General features: G+C 33.8%; 1 protein-coding gene across 1 annotated transcript; it reads left to right on the top strand.

Moving 5' to 3' along the window:
• The first annotated feature begins 9,949 nt into the window (after positions 1-9,949).
• LOC110805387 (gibberellin 2-beta-dioxygenase) lies at positions 9,950-13,724 on the top strand. The gene is made up of 3 exons (XM_056829014.1): positions 9,950-10,589; positions 10,706-11,063; positions 13,363-13,724. The coding sequence occupies exons 1-3, from the start codon at positions 10,186-10,188 to the stop codon at positions 13,612-13,614; spliced, it is 1,014 nt and encodes a 337-aa protein (XP_056684992.1). The 5' UTR covers positions 9,950-10,185; the 3' UTR covers positions 13,615-13,724.
• The last annotated feature ends 828 nt before the right edge of the window (positions 13,725-14,552 follow it).

The raw sequence follows: 14,552 nt of genomic DNA, 5'->3' as shown, positions 1-14,552 counted from the left end.
TCTGAGCCATTGATGAATCCCGTTTAGGAATCACCAAAAAATCAAACTTGGCTGATTTATCGAAATGCACGACTTAGTTTTGGCTTTATTTTTTACAATCCGGCCCCCAAGGGGATCCAAAATCTAACTTCGCACTAGTGACGTTAATCGGTTTGAACATTTGAAAATCAAAACTCAATCATGCAAAATGCATTAAAAATTGCCTCTACGGCTTAGAATATTGAATTTCGACGGAGTCGCCGCCAAACAAATTTAAGGGTTCGGTTTGGAAAGACCATGACTCGGGATAATCCATAGGACTTAAACCTTCTTAGAGATTTGGGTAAGGGAACGAGACACTTATTTAGAAATATTACCAAGTTCGGTTTAATCAAGACAAGGATCATTTTCATGCAAGAAAATCTTAATCATGACACTATCTTTAGGTGAGTTTAGCATGCATTTTAGAACATTCCATTTGCTTATTTGTAGGTGATCACTTCACTTTAAGTCAAATTAAAGGAACTGAGTCCGGTTGTCTAAGAATTATCTTTATTAAGCGTGATTGGAACTTTGTATATTGTTGATTAAGCATGTTGGGTGATGAAAGCAATAACAAATAAAGCAAAGCATCAAAATAGAAATAAAGGGTGCAATAAGTAAAGTTTTACACCACCAAGAATGGACTAAGTGTAACCAAATTGAATGAATAATAAAGCTGCAAAATTAAAGGGTGCAATATTGAAGAAAGCAATTAAATAAGCAATACAAGCATAAAAAATTGAAATTGCAATAATAGAAATTGTATCAGTAATGATGGCAATCCAAACGAGAAACACTTGTTACAGTATGACTTGGTTTCCCGTGGATTCAATTTTGAAGGAATCTAATTTTAAAATGATTTTGCTCATTAAAAAGTATCGTCGATATTGAACTTGAACTTGAATATAGAACTTGAATATTGAAATTAGGAGGCTAGTTTCTTAAATATTAAAACTTTCATGCTAAAAGATCTCATCTTTAATATGCTACATGACTTGAACTTGTTCTAGTTCAAAGAGAAATTGCTCCCAGTTAAACATCATAGAAACTTGAATATAAAAATTGTATATTGAACATGAAACTTAATGGTTCATGTGTTCTAGTTTAAAGAAGGAATTGCAATTCTTCAAACATCATCGAACATGAATAAATTGGGGTTTTTGTAAGATTTGTATGATGATTATTGTAAGGAACATTTTCAAGCATGAAAACCTCAACTTACTAAACATATTCTTTTGAAAACAAAGCTTAAGGATAGAAACTTGAAATTTGGAAATGGAGTATAGAAGACCATTTAAGGGGGATTCAAGTATAAAACCCCTTAAAGGTTACTCCTTTTGTACAAATCCTAGTTTAAGTGATTTATAAACTCACAAAAACATCATGGCATTATTGAAAACATGAAATAAGAAAGGTAGAGAAATAAATTTGAAGAGTCCTCGGAAATTTATCTATACTTAGGTATTAATTGATTTACAAGTTTGGACTCCCAAATTGCTTTGGATATTAGAACATTGAACTTGTAATTTGAGAGAATTTTATGAGAGTATTTTGAAAGTTTATGTGATTGAATATTGAAAGATTTGAAGATTAAATGTGGAAGACTTTGAAATAGGCAGTGCTTCACTGCTCGAAATTATGCGTTGTTGCCTCCGTTTGTTCGTGGAAAATGGGGAGTATTTATAGCATTATTTGGGGGAAATTGGGGCTGAGCTAGGAGCTAATAAGGAGCTGAACCAGGCGCAGGTAGGGGGTGGCGCCAGGCACCCGAGCCGCTCCCCTGCCAGCACAAAGACAATTGTTTGTCCGCTTGCGCGTTTTGGCGGATTTGAAAAGATGCTCTTTCATACCTTCTCCGTCATTTTTCTTAGATGTTAAGGAATTTATTTTTACGTCTTTGAAATTACATTTTTTAGGAGTTTCTCGAGATTGTTGATTTGTACAGGTTTCACTTGGTTTTGGGGATTGGCTGCCGGGATGCTAGGTTTTTGGGTCGGCGCCCGAATTTGACTTTCCTTATATGATTTTGAGTGGGAACGTGCATCGTAGAATGATTGTGGCATCCGTTTCTTGATATTGAACTTGGATTTTGAAATTGTATTTTGAAAATGTGTTTGAGCTTGAATTGGAGTCCGAGGTTAGGATTTGGACCCAAGGTTTGTATCTTTGAATTGGAATTTCAGAATAGAAATCGAACTTGGGGATTGAATTTTTATAGCCTTGAATAAGGGATTGGAATATGTTTGGATTGGAATTGTGTTTGCTTTGGGATTTGTACTTGAATTTTGGACGAAAGTTCGGAATTGAATTATGTCCTTTGCAACTGGTAGCTTGCACTTAGAAATTAACCGCCCAAATCTATTTGCGGTATCGTCTTTGGACTCTAAGGGAGACCCATATCTACAATAACTTCTCACCAGTGGCAAAGTTCACCACTGTGAGGACATTGATTGCTCTTGCTACTGCTCTTAATTGGAAAATACACCAACTAGATATCAACAATGCATTTTTCATGGATATCTTGATGAAGAAGTGTATTTGAAATCTCCAAAAGGATACGAAGGGAAAGAAGGTCAAGTATGAAGATTGAAGAAAAGTCTATATGGTTTGAAGCAGACTTCAAGACAATGGATTCTTGAGCTTGCTAAATTCTTCATTTACACACAATCCAAGAGAGACTACTCAATGTTTTCCCAAATTCTGAATGGAAGTAAACCATTGTACTTGTCTATGTCGATGATCTTCTAGTGACTGGAGATGATGAAATTAAAATAGCAACAGTGAAGAGAGAATTGGATGAAGCTTTCACTGTGAAGGACCTTGGTGGGATAAGATATTTTCTTAGCATTGAAGTCGCCTGGAACTCAAAATGAACTATGTTGAATCAAAGGAAATTCATTATGGACATTTCGAAGTCCACTGGAATAAAAGATTGCAAACCCATCAAATTTCTTTTTCCCCAGGGAATCAAGTTGTCTGTTGAAGAAGGGGGGATAATGAAAGATCCTGAAATGTACAGAAGAATTATTGGAAATCTACTTTAGTTGAACCTCACAAGACTTGATATCATACATTGTTCTACAGTTGAGTCAGTTCATGAATGAACCAAGAAAACCATATCTTCAAGTTGTTATCCATGTGGTTAAATACTTATCTGGAAACCTGGATTGGGGAATATACTAACCTGCAAACTCTGAGATCAAGTTAACATCTTTTTGTGACTCGGATTGTGGTTATTGTGCATTCAGTGTTAGTTATCTGACTGGATTTTGTGTGTTCCTAGGAGAATCCTTGGCCTCATGGAAGACAAAGAAGTAGAAAACCACTTCCAAATCATCAACAGAAGAAGAATATAGGTGCATGTCTCACACTACAAGTGAGATTGTTTGGTTAGATAGTATTCTAGAAGATCTTGGGTTCATTGTTCCCAAGCCTATTATTCTCTTTTGTGATAACAAATCAGCCATTCATTTGGGCCACATCCCTATTTTCATGAATTAAGCACCTCGATGTAGATTGTAACGGTGTAAGGGATCACTTACAAGATGACACTTTGAATGTTCTTCATGTTTGATCTTTCTTACAATTAGCAGACTTGATGACTAAGTCATTAAGTGATCGAGCAGCAACACAAGCATTTATCATTCAAGTTGGGAATTGTTCCCATAGTTCCAACTCGAGGAGGGGATATTGAGAAAATGAATGAAGTGGAGTTGCATATAGGAATACATATGTTTACTTCCCTACACATTAGCACATGTAAATAATTCTTGGGTTCACATGTCTGCGTAAGTAGCCCTTTTGTACGTATTGATCCTAGGTAGATATCACATGTGACTTTTTGTCATTTTGTACAACTATTCCTAGGATGATTGCGTAGCCTCTGTAAGCAAGAAAGAGTTCCTTGTTGTCGTTTTGTATCAAAATACACACATAAATATAGAAAGATGAACAACCTGAAAATATCATAATCGCTAGTGAACAAAATTATTTGTTTGAAAAACTTCTTAAAGTCATAATATTTGAAGTATCAAGAGTAATCATTAGGGTAAAATAAAGTTGTCTCTTAATAAAAGTATGAGTAGTTGAAAAGATTTTTCAAAATGATTAGCATCAATATTTTTTAGAGTATATATCCTGATCATAAACCCAAACATGAAAATCTAAACATTTTAAGGATAAATTTTTTCCTATTTACTTCTTAAATTTAGCAAGAAGGTGAAAGTATTTAGTGTTACGATCACTATATTTTTGCCAATTTATCCCCGCCTTTTGCGCCCAAAATATTCTTTTCTTTTTGTGAATATTATTCAACTCAAATAAAAAAAAAATCTAATTAAAGTAAGAAAGCATAATCATTTTTAGCCAAAGAAATTTGAATTCCATTATTCTAGCTAAAAGTCTTCTATTTTTCTTAGTAAGGTTACCAAACACACTTTGATTCTTATCCAAAATATTTTGCAGGAAATTACTTCTATCTTAATAGAAATATTTTGCAGAAAATTACTTCTACTTAACAAGAAAGAACATTTTAAACCTTGAGTGTTCCAACTAGACTTGTTTACATCTAAAAGGAAAGGATACATTAACAGTCAAATTATCTAGGGCAACAACAACATGAGAATGATCATAAATAAGTTATGGGTAAGTGAAGTACCTTTGTGTGAGGAAAGGTATTAAGCCACTTAGCATTATAGAGAGACCTTGTAGCTTTTACCTAATAAAAGAACTTCCTCCCTCATATTTTCCCAAGTATAAGGGATGCCCAAAAAGCCCAAATCAATGAAACCCGCCTCATCCCAAAAAATTTAAAATCTCGACATTGAGAGGCTATGAAGTTCCACCCACCAGGTTTTTCAGATTATGAAGTTACCTCATTAAGATGTCCAACAAGGAGCCAAGAGGTTGAAGTGGGAGGAAGGTCAAAATTGCATCTCCTTCCAAAGTTGATGACTCTGTGCCGCGACACTCGGTGCATGAATCCCGGTTACCAAATCTTCCTGTTTAATATTTTTATGAAATGGAAAAGAACATGGAAAAAGTAGTCACCCACAGAAAAGGTGACTAGATCAACTAAATTTTTCAAAAAATTCCAAATACCACCACGACATGAATTAGCTTGAACCACTTTGAATTCATGGAACCCTAATTGCACCATGACTTGACGAGCACGAAAATCATCAACTTTTGTTTCCAGAAAAATATAAATTGTTGGGTGTTTATTGTCAATTTTTATCCATGCATGTGGGATAAATTCGTTTTTAGAGGCACCACGAACATTCAATATTTCTGTCTGCATATTTAAACAAGGTAAAGGTCAAAGATTATTAACCTGCGGCGATGCAGTAGGGTTCGGGCCCGGAAAAAAGTAAAATTCCTCTCAGCCCCTCCATTGATCCAACCCCCCTATTGGGCCTAAATCTCCTAATCTGGTCGAAATTACTAGATATGCACCTCCTTTGACCTCATTGAAAATTGATTGTAGCAAGTCTGAATCTTCCTTCCCACTTTTTGACTTCGGGTTATGAACATGACCATAAGGAGATCGGGTCAGCCCCTATCTAGTATGTGGCTCTCTAACGTCAAGTGAAAGTTCAGAATTCCTCTTGGAATTTTCAACGGGCTTTGGGATACCTTTTGATCCACACGGTAAGAATTGTATTATGGCCTCCTCTCGGCGACGAAGAGAATCTAGAAGAACAAGAGCTCCCATTAGCTTTGTCGGAGAAAAGGACCTCGATAACTTCTGAGTACAAAGTGGTTGATCGGTTGATGTCAGAAAAAGGTTCAGACACGTCGGAATTGGAACCTATAATTGTGTCCCCGTCTTAGTCCTTATGGGAGAATCTCAGTGGTAGGGTCTCACCACTGGGTTCAACCTCCACTAGTGGCCGGTGGCAATTTCTTTGGTTGCAGGTTCATTTATTGATTCCGGTTAAGAGGGCGATGGTGTTGTCAAAATGGCGGTTGGTTGGTTGGTGGTGTTGGTGGTGGCTTGGATGCCATGACTTGCTGAAGAAGGATGATAGTGATGAACAGAAGGGAGAAAGAGAGAAAGAGAGAGAGAGAGAGAGAGAGAGAGAGAGAGAGAGAGAGAGAGTAATGATTTGAGGAGATGATGGAATTAAAATATTTAATGAGTAGAGAAGTTGGTATAAAAGGGGGAGAAGTAACAAAACAGAGCTTGGACATAAACAAATTTTGATGTCAAGTATTACCTTGGAACCTACACGTGGTTACTGACTCGTATAGAAGGGAAAAAGTTATTTCTTGCAGTAGGTTCCAACAAATTTATATCGTCATTATCATTGTTTATTTTTTGGGACCGAAGGTGGTCGAATAATTTCACTAGAAGTTTTATTTCATTTATTTCTAGTTGTTGCTTGGTATTCCTAGCTATTTCCCATTTGCTGCGAAATATCTAATGAAATAGATGTACCTCTATTTAAATATCTTTTATAATTATTAATCACTGAGTTAGTAACATTAGACGAAAAACATTTTTATTTAATCTTCTTATTATACTAGTTCGAATTTTTCTTATTGGTTTTTTTATTAGTAACTAAAGTTTGTGGTCCATAATCATCATGTGTTGATTGATTCGAAGTTGGAAGTCCATTTTCACATTTATTATTATTATGACTTGGGTCAGTGCTAATGACATGATTATTTGGCCCACCATCCGAGTTAAGGATCATACCTTGGATAATTTGATCCACTAAAGCCGATTTTACATTTGGAGGAACATCTGGACTGGACTTGTCAGAAGTTGGGCCCAAATTTTGACTTTCACATTTGTCTTTCTCATGACTCACTTTCCACAAGAAAAACCTAAATTTTTTTATATTTTCATAAATAATTAATTGTGTATTGCCACCTACCTACACATTTTGTCATTTGATGGCTTTTGAAGGTTGATTTTTATACAGACACGTGCATATCTTACCTTGCTAAGATGATCCGTCGCATAATCAACAAGAATTTTGGTTTTCCGGCCACAGCCATTTCAAACATAACCTCTTTATCATAATATTCCACCGACAACATCGCGTAACAATCCAACCTGCCATTTTTTCAAAAGGATTAACAGAAAGTCTGAAACTTAGTTTCTATTTTGTTAACATCAGGTAATAGTCTAAAATAAACCACGGTCCTCCAAATAAAGCGCACTCATAATCATCTTCTAAGATGAATCTGAAAACAAAGATATTTTTTCCCAAAATCAACAGTTTCCATGGACCTTTTCGATCTCCACATAGCTTTATCTCTTTGAGCGTTTATACACTGGTTTAACATGGATTCCCAAACATTTTCCCATTAAATTGAAATTATAAGGGGTTTTCAATGTCAGTTAAAGTTTCTTTGCAAAATTGAATAGAAGAACTATCACTAGAAACCATAGGCTCATGCATCATCCTGCCATTCCAAACCACAAATCTTAATTAGGACTTGACGTGTACGTTAGCCTGGAGATGAGTAATCACCAATGGGGTACTAAGATCCCACATTTGCTATTTTTAATAACCTAATAGTGGTATAAGCTCAAATTAAAGTTGGTATAAGCTCTATAAGTTCTTCCAGATATTCTAGTGTTTATACTTAATTAGTTTATATATCCGAACTCCCCATATCAAAACGCACCACACATATATTAGTTTAATTAAGTTTAGTAGAGGAAGGGTAATTATTACCCCTTCTGTATTTTTTAGGAGTCACATTTATCTTTTTTAATCGTATTTTATTAGGAGTCACACTTTCATTTTTAGTAACTTTTCTACCAACTTTTTAATTATTTAATATATCTAATTTTTTAGGGACCACCACTACAATAAACCCTTTCTCTACTTTGATTAAAATATTTTTCCTATCATTTTTTTTCTTCTAATTGTTTATTACTCCCTCATCCAATTGCTTTATTATTGTTATTAAATTCAACTCATTTTCCTTAATACGTGTGTCGGTCAACATGTGACTCCGAATAAAATACGGAGAGTATATATGAGTATTGGGAAAATTATTTTTAGAGTAAGGAGTTAATTCTGGATCTTTTACAAAATTGGCTACTTTGACACATTTATTTACCAAAACGGCTACTTTTAAATTTTAATTCTCAAACTAGCTAAATTTTATTTACCAAAATAATTGTTTTGTCTTTGAGCCAAAAATCACTATACCAGCCTGGTTTTCTTTTTTAATCCGTAATAAATGGTGAACCGATTTTATTTGTGTTTTTATTTATTTTTTGAAATTTGTACTTATTACAGAGTATATTTTTTGGGTCTAAATATTAGTTATTTACAAATAATGCTACATAAGCCATAAGAGGTTTTAAAATAAAGTGGAACACTTACCAACCGTATTCATTTTACAGAGAAGCATGACCATGCATACACTGGTGGTGAACGCAAAGGAGTAGGCTATTTTACCTATATACTGATGGATTACTTGTTTTTATAATTAAAGACCAAAAATCCCACAAGATTTCCAATAACAAATACGTAATAATATTATTATGTATTTATCAATTTTGAGAACTCCTTAAAATCGAGTATAATTCAAAAAAAAAATCTAATTAGATATGCCTTCTCTTGTTTGCTTCTATTATCATACCAAAACTTGGAAGTTGGGAACTCCCTAATCACTCCAATTAAATAATTGAATGTAATTAAGCATGAAAAAACTTTAAACAAATAGAAAGAAAATTATATACTTATCAAATTTGCTCTAAGAATCCTCATTAGGAAAACATAAAGCCGAATTTAGGTATGTCGATTACTCCCCGTCAATTGAGTTGGAAATCTTTATAGTAGCGATATTGATCAACTTCCTGTTCAAGATATAGAATGGTAGGTATTAAAAAAAATAAAAAATCAAAAATAATTGCAAACGCCAAAAAAAAAAAAAAAAAAAAAAAAAAAACACTCAGTCGGTTCACTATTTAAAAGTTAAAAAAAAAACAAACTAAACCGGTTCGTTGGTTTTTGCTTAAAAGCTTAAACTTTTAGCTAATTTGGAAATTAGAATTTAAAATTAGCCGTTTTGGTAAATAAATTTGTGAAAATAGCCATTGTAGTAAAAGATCCGTTAATTCTAGCTTTGGTAGTATTTTTGTGTCATAGTATTGAAATACTGAGTATATAATATTGTTAATATTATATTTTATCATAGATCCATATCGTTGGTAGATTAGGCCTTGACGTTTGTGGAAGTTAATTTCACTCAAATTAAAATGTTTTATTGTGGATATTTCAAGAAAAGTGTCGTCTAAACGTAACCAATAGACACAATTTATGCTCGTGTCGTACCATACTTATATTTTTATTTTCCCGTGTGTTCCGGTTGTGGACTTGGAACAGGAAAGGGATGACTGACTTCCGACTGAGGTTGCTGACTGGATCCTGCACAGTGAAACCGTTAACTAGCCTCGGGGGTGATCCGAGAATTACCCCTCCGATGCTTAAGTCAGATTATGCTGATAGCTCTGTAATAAATGCTTATAAGAATGATTGGGGTGGAATTGCCTACCTTTAGCATTGATGAGGGTCCGTATATATAGACGGGTTACTTGTACGGAGGATCCGGGTTACTACCCGTTGGGTCCGGATCCTCTCTTTCGGCTGTGATAGGTGGGTGATGTCAGAGCAATGCCGGCTGGGATTGTTAACCCTGAATACCGACTGCACCCTTGGTGCTTCTTATGAATATATGCCTATGTTACAACTGTTATGGGCTGTCCTACCGGCATGCCGGTAGGGCTTCCCGTACACCGTGTTGTACTTATTTTGGTGCTTGGACCGGCCCGTCTCAGGACCATCCTTATTCCACTGTCCTCCTTCTCGGCCACCAACTCAAAGCATTATAAAGATGCAGATTACATCATTACAACCCCTAAACTTAGTAAAACCAAAATATTTGCCACATGGCTTCCCGTAATAGTTCGTAACTCTTCCCCGTACCCCCCCTTCTCTCTCTCATATGCAAACATCTCTCTCACTCTCCCCTTATTTGTCAATATAAAGCAACATCAGCTGCAGCACTGCATTGCCTCAGTACTATCATTCTCATTTCTCCATCAATCCACAAATCCCACTCTTTCCTTCTCTATCTCTCTCTAGAAAATACTCTTTTCTTTCTCTCTCTTACCCAAAAAAAAAAAAAGTTAAAATGGTGGTGTTATCTCATGTTGCATTAGACCAATTCATGAAAACCTGCAAACCAATAGACACACACTTATTCCCTACAGTAATCCCAACCATTGACTTAAACTCTCCTGATGTTAAATCCCTGATTGTTAAAGCTTGTAAGGAATTCGGGTTTTTTAAGGTGGTTAACCATGGCGTACCAATTGAGATGACGAGGCAATTAGAAGATGAAGCAAGTAAATTCTTTAGTTTGCCTCAAGGACTTAAAGAAAGTGCTGGAAATCCTAACCCCTTTGGTTATGGTAACAAGAAGATTGGTCGTAATGGTGACGTCGGTTGGATTGAGTATCTTCTGTTATCTGCTTCTGATGAGTTCATCTCACAGACTTGTCTCTCCATTTATCCGGATAACCCTGATGTTTTCAGGTTTCCTCTCCTCTGTTTTCCTCTGTCTTTCCCCTGTTTTCTACTCAGTATTCAGTATTCAGTATTGAGTTTCATAACTAAACATTTAGTGTAATAATATATACATATACGTGCAGGTGTGCTTTAAACAATTACATATCAAAAATGAAGAAAATGGGGGTGAGAGTGTTAGAAACAATGGCGGAAGGGCTGAATTTGAAAGGAGAAGACAGGTATGCGTTGAGTAATCTGATAAAAGATAGCAAAAGCGACTCGTATTTCAGGCTGAATCATTATCCACCAAGGCCTGAGGCGTTTGAAGGCATCAACGGTAGGAACTTGGTTGGATTTGGAGAGCATACAGACCCACAAATCATATCTGTTCTTCGATCAAATAAAATTGGAGGCCTCCAAATCTCTCTCAATGATGGAACTTGGGTCTCTGTTCCACCTGATGATAACTCCTTTTTCATACTCGTTGGGGACTCTTTGCAGGTAATTTTTTATATCAGAATTAAAAATCCATGTGTCCAGGAACAACTACGACTATGATACTTATCAGTTTTTTAATACTCGCAACGTTCTTTTACCACTATTTATACAATCTACTTTGACTATTCGTAGTGTTTTTTATATAAGATAAAACATAATCATGTGGGATATTGTTAGATTCGTCTCAATGTATATTTTCAAAATATCAACTTTTTATAATTTTTGCATAAAGATAATTTAAGATATAAATTATCAAAGTTGTACATTGGCATGCGTAAAACTAACAAACCTTGCGAGTATTAAAAGACGGAGGAAGTATTTTATATATTATATATATATTTATCTTTTAATTTGTGTATTAAAAAATAAAAATGTCTAGAGTTTTCATTAATATTATCATAGGACGCTTGATAATTGAGATGACATAGGTTTTAAGGTGGAATAGTTATTAAAGGATGTAGGGACTCTAGTGAGTTTGATAGTGAGGTTTAATTAATGTGGTGGGCAGTCCAAAACTATTATTAGAACAATCATTAGGGGATGGAGATATGTTTAGTTTCTAGTTTAAATTCTCCACCCATAAAAGAGGTTCGACTAAAGCCTTTTTCTCTTCATAATATAATTTCACCCCTTATTTCTTCGAGCCTGACACGTAAGTTCTTTCACAATCCTGCTACATACAAATAAATACGCTTTAAAAATTTGGAGTTTGTTTAACCTTTTTAGAAATGCAGTGTGGTTGAAATCTATATTAAACTCTACAATGGCCCAAAAGTATTCAAGAAAGAAAAGAGAAGAACTAATATTGAAAATATAACATGCAACATATAATCCCATATATTCGGTCATCTTTTACGTTACTTTAGGGTCACGCTAACGGCCTCCTAGGTAGGTAGCGAATAAAAATCGGACAATTTGAATATTTTTTCTTTCTCTTTCTTTTACAAAAAGTTAAAGTATTCTTTTTGCTTCATTAAAGATATATCCGTATATAATTTTAATGAGAATAGTTAGTTCATTTATTAAAAAAATAAACATTAATTAATTAATTTAGTACGCAAATTATAGTTTCTTTCTTCCACGGAGGCAAAAGAAATGTAATGAGTAATGACTTAATGAGTAATATCTCATACGGAGTGTGACTTGAGCTAGATATTAATTCATGCATGTTGAAATTATTAATTTGATGAATATGAATTGTCAAAATTGGATAGTCAAATTATATTCTTAATTTAGGCAAAAGATCAGATGATAAGAATAAAGTAATGCCATTCATACCACACATGTTTGACTGGTGGTGAAATCTAGCATGGATTTAGACAAGCTCCATTAAAAGTGAAAAAGTTACTTTTAAATTCTTTGATCCTATCCGTTTGTGTACTTGTTTGGGAAGATAGCAATAAAAAATTAGTTTTCTCACGTCATGGTAACTTAGGTTCACACTACATGAAATCCAAAAACAAAAATTTGTGTAATTCAGCTCCAATTTCATTGTTAGACATTAATTTATTCCAAATTAATTGTAATATTTTTTTATATCATGGATTCATTAATATTTTATTACCTCTATTTTTCTACTGGATAAAGTAATGTGAATCCACTATTCTAGTGAAATAAATTAGTTACTTATACGGAGTAACAATTTTTCTATAATGTAAATTAGAAAAAGTGAAGAACACTTTCTCTCTCCATAACGATCGTATAATTCATAAATTTGACACAATTAATAATTGAAAAAAAAATCTTATCAATAGTTTCCAACATATAAGAAAAACATACATTACCTCTTATTTGAATTGTCTCAAAGTACTTTAAAAATATTAAAATTTAAAACTTTTACTAATGTAAAATTGAAGTAAAAAATGATACTCCTTCATCCCTTAATACTCACACCGCTTTTCTTTTTGGGTCGTCCCTTAATACTTGCACCGCTTCTATAATGTAATTTTTTACCAATATTATATTATTTGTCACAGTTACCTACTAACACACCTACACCCCTACTCTCTACAAAAAAATATTTAAAAATACACTCACCTCACTCATCACTCTCCACTCCTTATACATTTTCCACTAATTATATTAAAAAAATACTCAACTATCAACTAACACATATTAAATTAATAAGTCAATTCAAATATTTTATACTCCTCTCCAATTGAAGGGACGGAGGGAGTATAAAATGTGAACGTAAAAAGTAGAACTAAAACATACGGAGTAATTATAAAACGGAAAAAGTAAATATATATATTTATGGCGTGTAAAACATTTAACATAACCTTTTTGTGTTTTTTGGTTACAGGTGATGACTAATGGAAGATTTAAGAGTGTGAAACACAGGGTTTTGGCTGACAACATGAAATCAAGATTATCAATGATCTTCTTTGCGGGCCCACCTTTATGTCAAAAGATAGCACCTTTACCTTGCATTATGCAAAAAGGAGAAGAAAGCTTGTACGAAGAATTCACTTGGTGTGAATACAAAAAATCAGCTTACAAATCTAGGTTGAGTGAGAATAGGCTCTTACGCTTTGTAAAGAGAAATCATAACTAATTAATTATGTCATACTTACCCTATAGTTCTAAGTGATTAAGATTTTGTAAAATAGGTAATTTACTTTCACCTCTGAAAAGAATTAATTAACTTTTATTTCTTAAGTTATCCATATTGTCCAATCTCAAAAATCACCTAATCCAATACTTGTGATTTTTCAAGATAGCACCCTTTGCATAAGTGACATGTAAGGAAAATTACATAACATACATTAATTTTATATAATGTAAGATGAATTTCCTACTAGCCAAAACTTTTTTTGAGGCAATTCGATCTAGATTAGTAGGCTGAACATTTAGAGGGTAAGGGAAAAGTAAGGGAAATTTTTTTCTTAAAGTACTTCTAGTGGGATTGAACCCGACTTAAAAACTTTTGATTGAAACGTGAAACCCTTTTCACTAGACTAAGGTATATATATATTTCCTCTGTCCCAAAATACTCGCACCGGTTCGAGTCGACACGCTTGCCAATGCACAACTTTGACCACCAATATCTTTAACTACCTATTATAAAAACTTATGAAATATTAATATTTTGAAAATATATGTTAAGATGAAACCAACAATATATTATATGCTAACTTTTGTTTTCATATACTAGAAATAAAATAGGGTCAAAGTGAATTATGTGAATAGTACAAAAAGTCAAATCGGTGCGTGTATTCCGGGACGAGGGAGTATATCACAATAATATAGATAGGAATAGCAAAATTATAAGACTTTTTGGAGACTAGTTTTTCCGTAGAAGAAAACGAAAAAGAAATATTTGACATTAAGAGAATAACCCAAATGTTGTTAGTTCGACTTGATCATTTTTTTTTTTTTTGACAGCCATAAAACAAGAACTTAATACAAATCCCCTTTCCTTACCTTAGTGGCAAGGTCATGGGCTTTAGTAACCATTAGTCTACTTACCTTAATTTGTATGTTTGTTCTCTA

This window comes from Spinacia oleracea, chromosome 5 (genome assembly GCF_020520425.1).
Source record: "Spinacia oleracea cultivar Varoflay chromosome 5, BTI_SOV_V1, whole genome shotgun sequence".
Lineage (NCBI taxonomy): Eukaryota > Viridiplantae > Streptophyta > Magnoliopsida > Caryophyllales > Amaranthaceae > Spinacia > Spinacia oleracea.
This window is presented reverse-complemented; position numbering and strand designations above follow the sequence as displayed.